The 17,095-nt window shown below is 42.1% G+C and overlaps 1 protein-coding gene across 1 annotated transcript in view; it reads right to left on the reverse strand.

Moving 5' to 3' along the window:
* Positions 1–6,166: 6,166 nt before the first annotated feature.
* The window catches only part of LOC124805269 (sorbitol dehydrogenase-like), a 139,174-nt gene continuing 128,245 nt past the window's right edge, over positions 6,167–17,095 (reverse strand). The window contains exon 8 of the mRNA XM_047265779.1: positions 6,167–6,391. Coding sequence (XP_047121735.1) covers positions 6,238–6,391 — 154 coding nt within the window. The 3' untranslated portion in view covers positions 6,167–6,237. The remainder of the gene's footprint in view (positions 6,392–17,095) is intronic.

A 17,095-nucleotide genomic window follows, 5' to 3' on the forward strand; every position in this document is an offset into this window, starting at 1 on the left:
TTTCATCTTCATCTACATCCTCTTCCATTTCCATAATATTGTCCTCAAGTACATCGCCCTTGTATAAACCCTCTATATACTCCTTCCACCTTTCTGCTTTCCCTTCTTTGCTTAGAACTGGGTTTCCATCTGAGCTCTTGATGTTCATACAAGTGGTTCTCTTATCTCCAAAGGTCTCTTTAATTTTCCTGTAGGCAGTATCTGTCTTGCCCCTAGTGAGATAAGCCTCTACATCCTTACATTTGTCCTCTAGCCATCCCTGCTTAGCCATTTTGCACTTCCTGTTGATCTCATTTTTGAGACGTTTGTATTCCTTTTTGCCTGCTTCATTTACTGCATTTTTATATTTTCTCCTTTCATCAATTAAATTCAATATTTCTTCTGTTACCCAAGGATTTCTACTAGCCCTCGTCTTTTTACTTACTTGATCCTCTGCTGCCTTCACTACTTCATCCCTCAAGGCTACCCATTCTTCTTCTACTGTATTTCTTTCCCTCATTCCTGTCAATTGTTCCCTTATGCTCTCCCTGAAACTCTGTACAACCTCTGGTTCTTTCAGTTTATCCAGGTCCCATCTCCTTAAATTCCCACCTTTTTGCAGTTTCTTCAGTTTTAATCTACAGGTCATAACCAATAGATTGTGGTCAGAGTCCACATCTGCCCCTGGAAATGTCTTACAATTTAAAACCTGGTTCCTAAATCTCTGTCTTACCATTATATAATCTATCTGATACCTTTTAGTATCTCCAGGGTTCTTCCATGTATACAACCTTCTTTCATGATTCTTAAACCAAGTGTTAGCTGTGATTATGTTGTGCTCTGTGCAAAATTCTACCAGGCGGCTTCCTCTTTCATTTCTTAGCCCCAATCCATATTCACCTACTACGTTGCCTTCTCTCCCTTTTCCTACACTCGAATTCCAGTCACCCATGACTATTAAATTTTCGTCTCCCTTCACTACCTGAATAATTTCTTTTATTTCATCATACATTTCTTCAATTTCTTCGTCATCTGCAGAGCTAGTTGGCATATAAACTTGTACTACTGTAGTAGGTGTGGGCCTCGTATCTATCTTGGCCACAATAATTCGTTCACTATGCTGTTTGTAGTAGCTTACCCGCATTCCTATTTTCCTATTCATTATTAAACCTACTCCTGCTTTACCCCTATTTGATTTTGTGTTTATAACCCTGTAGTCACCTGACCAGAAGTCTTGTTCCTCCTGCCACCGAACTTCACTAATTCCCACTATATCTAACTTTAACCTATCCATTTCCCTTTTTAAATTTTTCAACCTACCTGCCCGATTAAGGGATCTGACATTGCACGCTCCGATCCGTAGAATGCCAGTTTTCTTTCTCCTGATAACGACATCCTCTTGAGTAGTCCCCACCCGGAGGTCCGAATGGGGGACTATTTTACCTCCGGAATATTTTACCCAAGAGGACGCCATCGTCATTTAATCATACAGTAAAGCTGCATGCCCTCGGGAAAAATTACGGCTGTAGTTTCCCCTTGCTTTCAGCCGTTCGCAGTATCAGCACAGCAAGGCCGTTTTGGTTATTGTTACAAGGCCAGATCAGTCAATCATCCAGACTGTTGCCCTTGCAACTACTGAATAGGCTGCTGCCCCTCTTCAGGAACCACACGTTTGTCTGGCCTCTCAACAGATACCCCTCCGTTGTGGTTGCACCTACGGTACGGCTATCTGTATCGCTGAGGCACGCAAGCCTCCCCACCAACGGCAAGGTCCATGGTTCATGGGGGGGGGGGGGGGGGGGGGGGGGGGGGGGGGGGGGGGGGGGGGGGGAAGGTCTCCTTAAAGATAAGCAATTGAACTAATAATTGCTTCAAGGTGCTCAGCTTCTTTCAAAAGCTACAGTGATTCTAAACTTAGTGGTGCCTATTCATTACAGAACAACACAGTTGTCTGCAACGAATTGTATCTGCCTTTGTGCCTCTTGTGACAATGTTTCTTGGGTCTATGGTTTTTGTATTTACTGCCATAACAGTACGTCTCTGTCTGTCTTTATTCCATCTCCTGAAGAACATTTATGAGAATCAGAGGCTAAAAAAGATTCTTTTTTTCCCAGAAAATAAAGGTTGTGTAAACTTTATCCCTGAATGCTCTGTTTCCACAAGTTATATAAGTAAGAGCATCTGTTTCATACAGTTTGTTCAGAATAAAATACGAACTCCATATTATGGAAATCCAGGATGGAATAATGACGGTAGTATGAAATGGATATTTGCTACTCACCATACAGTGGAGTTGCTGAGTCGCAGATGGCCGCAACAAAAAGGCTGTCAGACAAAGCTTTCGGGCAAATGGGCCTTCATCAGAATAAGACAACAAACAAACAAACACACACACACACACACACACACACACACACACACACAATGCAAATTACTCACACGTGACCACAACCTCTGGCTGCCAAGGCCAGACTAAAAGCAGATGGGGGGAGAAGCAGACTAGGTGATGAGGGTAAGGAGGAAGCTCTGGTGGGAATGGGGAGGGATAGTAGGTTAGGGATGGCGGATGGTAAAGTGCTGCTTGTGGCAGCATATGGCTACAAGATGGGGAGATGATAGGGCAGCTAGGTGCTCTCGGGAGGTTAGATGAAGGATGGAGAGGATGGGATGGGAGCAGAGGAAAAGGAGAGAAGTAAAAAGACTGTGGATGCATTGGTGGAATAGAAGACTGTTTAGTGCTGGATCGGGAACAGGGAAGGGGAGAGGTGGGTTGACAATGCCTAATGAAGTTAAGGCCAGTCAGGTTACAGGAACATAGGATATATTGTAGGGAGAGTTTCCCCATGCGCAGTTCAGAAAAGCTGGTTTTGGTGGGAAGGATTCAGATGGCACAGGCTGTGAAGCAGTCATTGAAATGAAAAATGTCGTGTTGGGCAGCGCGCTCAGCGACTGAGTGGTCCAGCTGTTTCTTGGTCACAGTTTGTTGTTGGCCATTAAAATGATCAGAAAGCTGCTTGGTTGTCATGCCCACCTTAACTTGTAGATCACATGACTGGTTTTACAAGTAGCCCTGCCTTTGATGGGATAGGCAATGCTTGTGACTGAACTGGAGTAGGTGGTGATGGGAAGATGTGTGAGACAGGTCTTGCATCTAAGTATATTACAGGGATATGAGCCATGAGGCAAGGGGTTGGGAGAAGGGGTTGTACAGAGATGGACAAGGGAGGTTTGGTGGGTGGCAGAATACCATTGTGGGAAGGGTGGGAAGGATAGTGGGTAGGACATTCCTTATTTCAGAGCATGACAAAAGGTAGTCAAAACCCTGGCAGAGAATATGATTCACTTGCTTCAGTCCTGGGTGGTACCAGGTACAAGGAGAATGCTCTTCTGTGGCTGGACAGTGGGACTTTGGGAGGTAGTGGGAGACTGGAGTGATAAGGCAAGTGAAATTTTGTTTTTGTACTGGGTTGGGAGGATAATTACAGTTTGCAAAGGCCTCAGTGAGACCCTCAGCATATTTCGAGAGGGACTGCTCATCACTACAAATGCGATGGCCACGGGTGGCTAGGCCGTATGGAAGGGACTTCTTGGAATGAAATGGGTCACAGCTGTTGGAAGTGGAGGTATTGCTGGTGGTTAGTAGGTTTGATATGGACAGGAGTACTGATCAAGCCATCTTTTAGGTGGATGTCAACAGCAAGGAATGTGGCTTTGTGGGTTGAGGAGGACCAGATGAAGTGAATGGGGGAGAAGGTGTTGAGGTTCTGCAGGAATGTTGATAGGGTGTCCTCACCCTTGAGCTGGAGGGTCATGAAAATGTGCTCAACGAGTCTGAATCTGATGAGGGTTTGGGGAGTCTGGATGGTTGTAAAGGATTTCTCTAGATGGCCAATTAACAGGTTGGCGTAGGATGGTGTCATGTGGGTGCCCATAGCCATACCCCAGATTTGTTTGTAGGTGATGTCTTCCAATGAGAAATAATTATGGGTGAGAATATAGTTGGTCATGGCAACTGGGAAGGAGGTTGTAAGTTGGAATCCATCAGGTGCTGGGAAAGATAGTGTCCAGTAGTGGCAAGGCTATGGGGATTAGGGATGTTAGTGTAAAGGAAGGTGGTGTTAATATGATGAGCAGGGCCCATGTTATAAAGGAACAGGAACTGTGGACTGTCAGTGGAAGAAATGGTTGGTATCTCTTCTATAGGAGGGTAGAGTTGCGGGTAATAGGCTGAAGGTGTTGGTCTGTGAGAGGAGAGATACTTTTAGTGGGGGCCAGTAACTGGCTACAATGGGATACTCTGGACTTCAGGAAGCGAATGGAAGGCAGGAGTATGGGGAGTGGTAGGGCTGAGGAAAGAGATGGACTGTAGGGAGAGGTTCTGGGCTGGGCCTAAGAATCTGAGGAGAGACTGGAGATTCTGCTGGATTTTTGGAATGGGGTCACTGTGGCAGGGTTTGTAGGTAGATGAATTTGGTAGCTGGCAGAGTCCTTCTGCCAGGTAATCTTTGCTGTTCACAAACAACAGGGGATGTGGAGGTTGTCTGGGCATTGCTGTAGAGGTGGTGGATGGTGGTAGTCCAAGGCAGGAGTAAGAAGTGAGTTCTATAGGAGGGTAGAGTTGCGGGTAATAGGCTGAAGGTGTTGGTCTGTGAGAGGAGAGATACTTTTAGTGGGGGCCAGTAACTGGCTACAATGGGATACTCTGGACTTCAGGAAGCGAATGGAAGGCAGGAGTATGGGGAGTGGTAGGGCTGAGGAAAGAGATGGACTGTAGGGAGAGGTTCTGGGCTGGGCCTAAGAATCTGAGGAGAGACTGGAGATTCTGCTGGATTTTTGGAATGGGGTCACTGTGGCAGGGTTTGTAGGTAGATGAATTTGGTAGCTGGCAGAGTCCTTCTGCCAGGTAATCTTTGCTGTTCACAAACAACAGTGGTGGAGCCTTTGTCAGCAGGTAGGATTATAAGGTTGGGATCAGTTATAAGGTGGTGGATTGCACTTATTTCTGTGGATGTAAGGGTAGTTTTCTTCGTGAGGGTTTTGGGGAATGGTAGTGACACAAGATTTTAGGTTAAGAATTTCTGGAAAGTTAACAGAGGGTTATTTGGTATCAGTGGTGGTGGATCGTGGTTGGATGGAGGAGTGAACAGAGTCAGGCAGGGTTCAACATTGATCTTTGGTTGGATCTGATTGGTGGGGTTGGTGGTGAAAAAGTGTTTCCAATGTAGGGACCGGGGGAAGGAGAGAAAGTCTCTAGCAAGTCCTGCCTTACTGAATTTGGGAGCGGAGTGAAAGGTGAGGCCTTTGGAAAGGACTGATATTTTTGTGGGGCTAAAGCTTTTGGTAGAAAGGTTCATGACTGTGTTTGGGTCTGTTTAGGTTCTGGATTCTCTGTGGTGATGGTCGGGAGTTTTTGAGGGTGGAGTAAATGTTGTAGGTCAGCAAGGCAGGGTCTGTCAACAGTGAGGGGATGTGGAGGTTGTCTGGGCATTGCTGTAGAGGTGGTGGATGGTGGTAGTCCAAGGCAGGAGTAAGAAGTGAATAGGGTGGAGGGTCTTTTGAGGTGGCACTATGCATGCTGTTCTAGTTCCTGGAGGGCAAGAATTTCAGTGTGTGGAATGGGATCCAGAAATTTGGGATTGCATTGCAGGAGGAGAATTTACAAATGGAGAGAAGGTACTGCAAGGAGGTTCTATGCCTAATTGACATGGTTTTGCAGGACTATGTTGGTGAGGGTTAAGGACTCATCAAAACTGAAGAGATGGATGTAATTGTGGAAGGAGGGGTTGCAGCTGGAAATACTTAATTTGATGTTAATGCTCTTCAGGGGGATTCCATGAGCCAACCAACAATGCGGCAACAGTATTTGGGACTGAGTTCTGGCTAGAAGTAAGGAAACTTTGTTTGACAGTCTTTTTGTTCTGCCTATCTGCGACTCAGCATCTCCTCTACATGATGAGTAGCAACTATCCTTTTCATAATACTGTCAACTTCATATTATGGATGTAAATCAGCAAAAAGCATTATTCACAAAAGGTAATTTCATTTACATAATAGAATTGATGATTATTCAACAATTTATTCTGTCAATGCAATAAATGTGTTACACTTCTAGTGAAGAAAAATAATATAGTTTATCTTTACTTATCATACAATAATTTTCCCAAGTTTTGAATGTAAAATAGCAAGATATAGTACAATAGTACAATAACACACATGGTTATATATTTGTGAGGAGGCAACTTTTGAAGGGTGTATAGATTAATTGCAGTGAAGCATTATTTTAATAGGATTCCCTTCTTTTGATATAGCAGTCTGGATTGCCTTCTCTGTGTCCTTTAAATGGAAGTTATGTGTAATTAAACTCTTGAGATCCACTTTTTGTGAGGCAATCAGTGACAGTGATGCAGGATAGCTGAAAAATTGCATACAAGAACTTATTAGTAAGGAGCTTATTTCACTAACTTAATTGAATTTAGTGAGTGTAATGACAGTAAGTGACACGATAAAACCACCATCAGCAATAGACATGACAAAGGAGGGAAAAAAAATTCCTCACTATGATCAGCACTACACAGAGGTCATGCTAATGTCAACAAAGTTGGCTTTTGTTATGTTGGTACATTTTGCACAAAAATGTAACTTAAGCCACGACTTCACTGACAATTTATAGAGCTTTCTAAAGCAGTTGTATTGTGTGTGTGCGTGGGGGGGGGGGGGGGGGGTGTAACACCAAGACATACTTATCGTCAATGTATCGTCATTTTCGACAGATAAATATACTTAGCTGGCTGAATTCAAACAAGGCCATATGTTTTTCTGGAACCTCGATGTGAAGGCATTGTGGAACTGTATGCAAATGTGTTCCACAGTTCTACAACAACTTACCATTGTCAGCATAAGCTTATAATTATGTGCATTTGCCTGATGACCCTTCTTGAAAGTGGGAATCGTGCATTTCTTTCTAATTCATTGGTACCCATTATGAATCCAGTAACTGGGAATGAGCTGATGCTCTACTGTAAATTGATGTATTTTTATCTCTTGGGCAATTTTAATTAATATTTATCATACAAGAACCCATCGCAACATCCACCATTTCAACATTTGTGCAATGATTGAAAGGATGAACTGTTTTATAAATCATCCATAATTCTGGAAAACCAAATTTAATATTGTGGCCTTTTGTCTGTCACATTCTCCCTTTGCACCAATATGGTCACAGAGCAGCTGAATAGATCAGTAGCTGTAAAACTGTGGCCCATGGTCCTTGGGCATGTTTTATAATCATATGTATCTAGCAACTACAGTCAAATCCTAAAAGTCAGCTAAAGTTGAGAGCCTCTTAGGAGATGATAATATTTTAAGATATGCTTAATTTTAATTGATATTGGTGAATTTGTCCATGAAGCAAGTATATCTGGCCATTTACCTCAGGGGCATAGGGCTAAGTAGCATGGTCCTTGTGGATTAAAAGATGTGAGTGGGGAATGTTTGATTGTTTGTCTTCCAGTACTGACAACTCATGGGTGTGTGTGATTTGTACCAATCAGCAGCTATGGTATACATTTGAAGCAGAAGTAACGGATTCACAAATGAATGATCATCTTCAAACATGGTACATATTTGTAACAAGGAATACGTAATTAAATTAAGGCTGTTGTAATACAGTGCAGTGGGTAGAAGAAAAAGGACATTCAAAACATTTGGTTCATGTCTCATATTGCATTTAATTATAAGTGCAATTACTGTTATTAATAAATTAATCATCCACCCACACAGACAACTTAACAGCACTTTGTGAGGCATTGTAGTGTCATAGTGTCACAACTACTGCATCACTGAGGGTGGTAGCAATCTGAAACAGAGCACAGTTGACACAAAGCATTCCGAATGGTGGTGACTTCATGATCAGTACTTGAGGGGGGGGGGGGGGGGGGCTGGAGCCAACATATAATACCCTTACTACAGCTAGTCTGTTGCAGCTCATAACATACTAATTTAGTAGGTTATCAGTTAATAATAAGATTGATACATACACAATCCCAGGTGCCAACCCGCAACATCAGTATTGCCCCTTGAGCAGAAAAGTTTGATGACAACTAGAATAGATGACTCCAGATCACTTTCTTACTTTATGTAAAACCAACCCTACTTAGCAATTTTGGTCAGATTGTTTGGCAAAGTTTTAATTTTAGATTAACTGAATTCTTCTCACATTGCTGTTGGTTGTGCCCATTTTGGTAGTGTTCAGCATCTGTTTGTCAAATCAGCAAGTCTTACACTTTGCTTAGATCTGTGATGAAAATGTCTTTATTTTCATGGCAACATTCTAACACAGTTGTTGAAGCATGGTGGGTTTTCCATTCCTGACAACAGTGCTTGGCACATATGTGTCTGATGCATATTGCACAATGCTTTTAAATTTTACTCGTGGCTTCATACCAAGAGCTGAATGTTTGACGTGGACTACTCAGAGACTTTGCAGCTTGCTTCCTGTCTCTCTCTTCCCAAACAAAAATATTTGTTTACCTTTCTTAATATTCCTTTTAAGACTTCTGGTGTTGTCATTGACAATAGCACAGCCTTATGGTCACTGATTGACTCTGCTATGTTAATTGATTAAAAAACTTTGGGTCTGTTAATTTACCTCTTGTAATAGTTCTCTGGTTAACTACTTGAAATAATTTTAAGAAATTTGTTGAGAACAATCTCATATGTAACCCTCCCTGTCCCTGGGCAGTCGGAACCTGTAGTAACCCCACTAGATTCTATTGAGTTCTTTATAGCTATAAAAATGCTGTCACTATTGGTGTCTAACATGTTGTTGTGGAGTAGTGAAAGGTGGGATAAAGTGGCCACTCAAGGGAAATTGAATTTTCACTAAACCATGATTGTTGATAGAAGCCTGCCCATTATGTATTTTGGACATACATATTATATGGTATCACACTAGAGGTCTTAAAGTGAAAAATAAAATAGTATGAATATAATAGAGGGAAACATTCCATGTGGGAAAAATATATCTAAAAACAAAGATGCTGTAACTTACCAAACGAAAGCATTGGTATGTTGATAGAGACACTAAAAAACACAAACACACACACAAAATTCAAGCTTTCGCATCCCACGGTTGCTTCATCAGGAAAGAGGGAAGGAGAGGGAAAGATGAAAGGATGTGGGTTTTAAGGGAGAGGGTAAGGAATCATTCCAATCCTGGGAACGGAAAGACTTACCTTAGGGGGAAAAAGGAACTGGTATATACTTATCCACCCCCACATATACAGACATAAGCAGACATGTAAAGGCAAAGAGCTTGGGCAGAGATGTCAGTCGAGGCGGAAGTACAGAGGCAAAGGTCCCAGCATTTTTTTGTTTCTAATCTTGCCACAGGTTTACAGAGTGTGCTTTCCTTTCTGCGAAAGAATCTATACCTAATCAAAGTGTGTCAAACATTTTACTACTTAAAAAATCAATATATCATTGTCTGTTACTGGAAAGCTGTTAATACAAACAGTACCCAAGACTGGCGTGGTTTGCCGGCCGGAGTGGCCGAGCGGTTCTAGGCGCTACAGTCTGGAACCGCGCGATCGCTACGGTCGCAGGTTCGAATCGTGCCTCGGGTATGGATGTGTGTGATGTCCTTAGGTTAGTTAGGTTTAAATAGTTCTAAGTTCTAGGGGACTGATGACCTCAGATGTTAAGTCCCATAGTGCTCAGAGCAATTTTTGAACTGGCGTGGTTTCTCGATTTGATTACGTCTATTTTGTCACTGTCTGCTAAGTAAAATGAAATAGGCCTCTCTAATATTGCAGCAACTGTAACATATGCCAAATAAGCAAAAGTGTTTTGCCACAAATGATCATTTTTATGTACTTCATTCACATAAACAACACGACAGAACATAATTCATGGAATACTAATATCAAATGTCTTTTAGGCCTACTACAAGCAAAATGTTTAATGTTAGGAAATAGTTTCACAAGTCATTCATATGCTCCAGCTTCTCAAGCATGAGATCAAAAAGTAGTAGCATGAAATTTTTATATATATCTTTAACTGTCATATTCTTTTGTATGATTTGTGTGATGTCACCATTTCTTCTCCTTCTTAGTTCTAACAAACAATCTTGTCATCACTAATTCTTTAAATATTCCTGCCATTGTCAAAACTCATGCCCGGTTAACTTCACTAATCCTGCCAGAGTCACAGGGTCAGTTATCTGCATTTATTCTCTGGTTAGGTGTTATTACATGTTCGTACAATGGGTTTTCCACCCTATTTCAAGAATAGAACTTAAAGTGGTTGCTAACAGCGGAGTGTACAACTGGTGGTGTAGCAATCGGGCAAAAATTTTCTGTCAAAATTTCATTTTCTGGGATACATCAAGAAGATAATATGTAATCTTTCTTAACTGTTATTTCTGTAGTCATTTATTTCCAGTGTGGTAATCTGAATCTGTGGATTTTGCTAAAAATTATAACAACACTGATCATTCGCACACCCAGTCAACTACATAAACAAACGGCGACTGGCATTCAGTCATTTAGGTTTATTCGGCTCAGCTCATATAGCCCGGCCCCTTTTGTCTGCAGGAAAGTTTTTATTTCTAGATGACATGGGCATTCCCCTGCCAGAGACATCACATATACTATGCAAGCATTCAAAAATAAACTTACGATTCATTCAGAAGTCAACTTAGAATGTGTTCAAAAACCAACTGGGATGTGTTTCAAAATCATGTGAATAATTGATAGGCCAACATACACTGGATGCTTGGCACTTGGTGAACCAAGTTTGTTTTCTTCAAGAATATGTATTTGGCGCTCCCCTAAAATTGCCATCCGGGGCAAATACCCTGGTTTGCGGCCCCTCCCCCCCCTCCCCCACCCCTTGGTCCAGGCTTGCTAATTTTTTTATATATCTTGTAGTCATTGTGATAATCTAGCATCTGAAACAATACCAAGTGACTGCAGCAGACCATTTTGAATCAGGTTTTTGTATTAGGCCAAATACAAAAGAACAAAATAGTTTTAAATAATATAATTTAACTAATTCAAAGTCATCTCAAAGGGATAGCTTTGTCTATAAATGGGTTTAGAAGTCAGTTTGAGGTGTAGTACGAGGGCTATCCACAAAGTACATTACGTTTTGGAATTAAAAATAATTTATTGGAAATTTTTTTTAATATATACAGATGAAAGCCACACTTAAATACTACTTTTCTACATAGTTGCCATTTAAATTAAGGCACTTATCTTAGCGATGGATGAGCTTGGAAATTCCTTCGTCATAAAATTCGGCTGCCTGTGCCTTCAACCACGTGGTTACCTCTTCTTGAAGCTGTGCGTCGTCATCAAAACGCTGCATAGCCAACTACTCCTTCATTGCTGGGAATAAGTGAAAGTCGCTCGGTGCCAGGTCAGGACTGTATGGCGGATGAGGAAACAACTCCCACTTAAAAGATTCGAGAACTTCACGAGTGGCATTTACCGTGTGGGCCCAGGCGTTGTCGTGAATCAGCAAGATCTTTGAGCCCAACTTTCCCCTGCACTTGTTTTGTATTGCTCTTCTGAGGTTGTGCAGAGTTTGGCAATACCTTTGAGAGTTTATTGTAGTGCCTCTTTCCAGGAAATCCACAAAAATCACACCTTTTCTGTCCCAAAAGACAGTCGCCATCACCTTCCTTGCCGACATTGTCTGCATGCATTTCTTGGGTTTTGGGGGGAATTTGTGTGCCCCCACTGCATTGACTGCAATTTTATCTCACAGTTCACATGCTTAACCAATGTTTTGTCACCAGTAATGATGCGATCGAGTAATGAGTTGCCATCTTTCTTGTAAGCGTCCAAAAACGTTAACGCTGCAGCCATTCGCTGATTTTTGTGAATCTCTGTCAAGATTTTTGGTATCCATCTTGCACAAAACTTGTGGTAACCAAGCTTTTCGGTAATGATTTCTTGCAACAAACTTCATGAAATTTGTGGAAAACTCATAGAGAGTTCCATTATTGTGAAATTGCGGTTTTCACGGACCGCGGCATCGACTTTTTCGACAAGTTCGGCAGTCATTATGCTGGGTCTTCCACTTCGCTCTTCGCCGTGAATGTTAGTTCGTCCATTTTTAAATTTTATGACCCATTGACGCACTCCACCTTCAGTGATTATGTTGTCCCCATACACTTCACAAAGCTGCCAATAGATTTCTATCGGTGTACAATTTTTTGCAGTCAGAAACCTTATTACAGCACGCACTACACACTTCGCGGCATTTTCAATTAACGCTGACATTTCAAACTGTCACAGTAACTCAACGGAGTACAGCACGAACCTCTCACTAGCACGGCAGGATGCCGACTGAGCGGCGGAATGCCATGACACCAAGATGGCCGCGCTAGCCCTGCCCCTAACGGACACAAACGAAAACGTAATGTACTTTGTGGATAGCCCTCGTATTATGCATGATGTATGCAAGTAACTAACTTTTATTAGAGTGAACACTTTTCCTGACAAGCAATGTGGCCACTTTTCCCAACCAGACACCATGTTAGCATTATTGGCTCAAAAGGATGAAACTGCAGACAGAAAGAAAAACAACAAGGGACAACATTTGAACACCTAAAGCACTGTTTTAACACTGGAACTGTAAAAAAGTATTACTCTAAGTGTATGTGATGTAATACAAATAATATAAATGATTTATCTTATGTCAGATGATTGAAAATCAGAAAAGGTTTTACTACAAAATAATGGAACAAATGTCTCTTAACTCAGTGACAGCAACTATGTTGTATATTAAAATTAATTTGACTACTTCTCAGAGTACAGTAACACTGTTCAGGGCCAACAATATGCAATGGACACTTCCCTATATATTCCAGTATGAGTTTAAGATTTTCCTGTTATTCACTTCTGGTTTGAGTCACCTTACTGTTCCTAGTATACGATTCTGTTCAGGGTGGGATGAAAGATATTAGTTGTTTGGATAATTTCAAATTATTCAGAGGACTATTAAATGAATCTCCGTTGGTAAGAAAGAGTTATGGGGCTTTTAAAGGTCATAAGGACATGGGCATGAATGGAATTCAGAATTCTATTGTGGACGGATACAAAAAATTTCAAAATAGTTGTATAGATGGTTGCCAATTTATGCTTCCCTCAGGTTACCAATTGTAATTTGCAATCTTAATTCACTGCAAATTCTTTGAACAATGGACAATGAGTTACTCAAATTTGAAGTGTCATAATAGACATGACGACAATGGAAAAATAACCAATTTGTTATTGGTCTATGATGTGAGGCTTACAGTTTCAGATAATTGGATATTTTTAACCAGTAGTTTCCTTCTAATCATTTGAGAACAGTTGCCAGTGAAAAAACATGCAAATACAAAAGACGTGATATTTTATTTTTTTATGCTTAAAGTAAGCCGTCTTGAAAAGTATTTCAGCAACTTTTCTTCATTTACAATCAGTATGTTATTCAGTAATGCAGCAGATGACTCAACTTTCACCTTTCTGCTTTCCTTGAATCAAACCTACAAGTGGACACAGTTCTTTGCACGGCATGGCAAAAAAGTTTGCCATAAAGAGTCCATGATAAAGAATTGTGGCTATGAGCCTCAACAATTGATAGTCTTCATCTACATCTATACTCTGCATACCACGGCGAAGTGCATGGCAGATGGTATGTCCCATTGTACCAGTTATTATGTTTTCTTCCTGTTCTATTCGCATATTGATCGTGAGAAGGATGATTGTTTGAATGACTCTGTGGATGCTGCAATTATTCTAATCTTATCCTCATGATCCTTTTGTGAGTGATATGTATGAGGTTGTAGTATTTTCCTAGAGTCATCAGTCAAAGCCGGTTCTTTAAACTTTGTTAACAGCCTTTCTTGGGATAGTTTATGCCTACATTCAAGAGTCTGCCAGATAAATTCCTTCAGTATCTCAGTGACACTCTCCTATGGATCAGAGAAATGTATGACCATTTGTGGTGTCCTCCTCTGTATTTATTCAATGTCCCCTGTTAGTCCTATCTGGTAAGGATCCCACACATTTGAGCAATATTTTAGAAATGGTCACATGAGTGATTTGTAAGCAATCTCCTTTGTAGAGTGACTGAACCTCCCCAGTATTGTACCAATAAACTGAAGACTACCACCTGCTTTATCCATGACTGAGCAAAGTGTTCCACACAGTTATTTGTATGTGTTGGCTACTTCCAACAATGACTCATTGATATTACAGTCATAGGATACTATGTTTTCATCTTTTGTGAAGTGTGTAATTTTATTTTTCTCAACATTTAAAACAAGTTAACAATTTTTGCACCACTTTGAAATCAATACTAGAAATAATAATAATCTTCACAAGGATTTAAAATCACTTAGTCTTGCACATAAAGGTGTGCATTATTCAGGAACACACATTTTCAATAATTTGCCAGCAGCCATAAAAAGCTTAACAACCTATGAAATTCAGTTTAAGAGAAGCCTAAAGGATTTATTGGTGGCCAACTCCTTCTATTCCATTGAGATTAAAAAAATATGCTGTGACTTACCAAACGGGAAAGTGCTGGTAGATAGACACAATAAAAGACACACAAACACAGACACAAATATCAAGCTTTCGCAACCCACGGTTGCTTCATCAGGAAAGAGGGAAGGAGAGGGAAAGACGAAAGGATGTGGGTTTTATGGGAGAGGGTAAGGAGTCATTCCAATCTCGGGAGCGGAAAGACTTACCTTAGGGGGAAAATGGGAGAGTTATACACTCGCACACACACACATATCCATCCGCACATATACAGACACAAGCAGACATATTTAAAGGCAAAGAGTTTTGGCAGAGATGTTAGTCGAGGCGGAAGTACAGAGGCAAAGATGTTGTTGAGTGACAAGTGATGTACGAGGGGCAGCAACTTGAAATTAGTGGAGGTTGAGGCCTGGTGGGTAACGGGAAGAGAGGATATATTGAAGGGCAAGTTCCCATCTCCGGAGTTCTGATAGGTTGGTGTTAGTGGGAAGTATCCAGATAACCCGGACGGTGTAGCACTGTGCCAAGATGTGCTGGCCATGCACCAAGGGATGTTTAGCCACAGGGTGATCCTCATTGCCAACAAACACTGTCTGCCTGTGTCCGTTCATGCGAATGGACAGTTTGTTGCTGGTCATTACCACATAGAAAGCTTCACAGTGTGGGCAGGTCAGTTGGTAAATCACGTGGGTGCTTTCACGTGTGGCTCTGCCTTTGATCGTGTACACCTTCCGGGTTACAGGACTGGAGTAGGTGGTGGTGTGAGGGTGCATGGGACAGGTTTTACACCGGGGGCAGTTACAAGGTTAGGAGCCAGAGGGGAGGGAAGGTGGTTTGAGGATTTCATAGGGATGAACCAAGAGGTTACGAAGGTTAGGCGGATGGCAAAAGACACTCTTGGTGGCGTGGGGAGGATTTCTTGAAGGATGGATCTCATTTCAGGGCAGGATTTGAGGAAGTTGTATCCCTGCTGGAGAGCCACATTCAGAGTCTGATCCAGTCCCGGAAAGTATCCTGTCACAAGTGGGGCACTTTTAGGGTTCTTCTGTGGGAGGTTATGGGTTTGAGGGGATGAGGAAGTGGCTCTGGTTATTTGCTTCTGTACGAGGTTGGGAGGGTAGTTGCGGGATGCGAAAGCTGTTTTCAGGTTGTTGGTGTAATGGTTCAGGGATTCGGGACTGGAGTAGATTCATTTGCCATGAAGACCTAGGCTGTAGGGAAGGGACCGTTTGATATGGAATGGGTGGCAGCTGTCATAATGCAGGTACTGTTGCTTGTTGGTGGGTTTGATGTGGATGGATGTGTGAAGCTGACCATTGGACAGATGGAGGTCAACGTCAAGGAAAGTGGCATGGGATTTGGAGTAGGACCGGGTGAATCTGATGGAGCCAAAGGAGTTGAGGTTGGAGAGGAAATTCTGGAGTTCTTCTTCACTGTGAGTCCAGATCATGAAGATGTCATCAATAAATCTGTACCAAACTTTGGGTTGGCAGGCCTGGGTAACCAAGAAGGCTTCCTCTAAGCGACCCATAAATAGGTTGGCACACGAGGAGGCCATCCTGGTACCCATGGCTGTTCCCTTTAATTGTTGGTATGTCTGGTCTTTAAAAGTGAAGAAGTTGTGAGTTAGGATGAAGCTGGCTAAGGTAATTAGGAAAGAGGTTTTAGGTAGGGTGGCAGGTGATTGGCGTGAAAGGAAGTGCTCCATTGCAGCGAGGCCCTGGCCGTGCAGGATATTTGTGTATAGGGAAGTGGCATCAATGGTTACAAGGATGGTTTCTGGGGGTAACAGATTGGGTAAGGATTCCAGGCATTCGAGAAAGTGATTGGTGTCTTTGATGAAGGATGAGAGACTGCATTTAATGGGTTGAAGGTGACGATCTACGTAGGCATGGATACATTCTGTGGGGGCTTGGTAACCAGCTACAATGGGGCGGCCGGGATGTTTGGGTTTGTGAATTTTAGGAAGTAGGTAGAAGGTAGCTGTGCAGGGTGTCGGTGGGGTCAGGAGGTTGATGGAGTCAGGTGAATGGTTTTGTAGGGAGCCTAAGGTTCTGAGGATTCCTTGAAGCTCCGCCTGGACATCAGGAATGGGAATACCTTGGCATACTTTGTATGTAGTGTTGTCTGAAAGCTGACGCAGTCGCTCAGCCACATACTCCCGACAATCAAGTACCACGGTTGTGGAACCCTTGACAGCCGGAAGAATGACGATGGATCGGTCAGCTTTCAGATCACGGGTAGCCTGGGCTTCGGCTGTGGTGATGGTGGGAGTAGGATTAAGGTTTTTCAAGAAAGATTGAGAGGCAAGGCTGGAAGTGAGAAATTCCTGGAAGGTTTGGAGAGGGTGATTTTGAGGAAGATGAGATGGGTCCCACTGTGATGGAGGACAGAACTGTTCCAGGCAGGGTTCAATTTGGATAGTGTCTTGGGGAGTTGGATCATTAGGAGTAGGATTAGGATTATTTTTCTTCGTGGCAAAGTGATATTTCCAGCACAGACTACGAGTGTAGGACAGTAAATCTTAGATGAGGGCTGTTTGGTTGAATCTCGGAGTGGGGCTGAAGGTGAGGCCTTTG

The sequence above is a fragment of the Schistocerca piceifrons genome, chromosome 7 (genome assembly GCF_021461385.2).
Source record: "Schistocerca piceifrons isolate TAMUIC-IGC-003096 chromosome 7, iqSchPice1.1, whole genome shotgun sequence".
NCBI lineage: Eukaryota > Metazoa > Arthropoda > Insecta > Orthoptera > Acrididae > Schistocerca > Schistocerca piceifrons.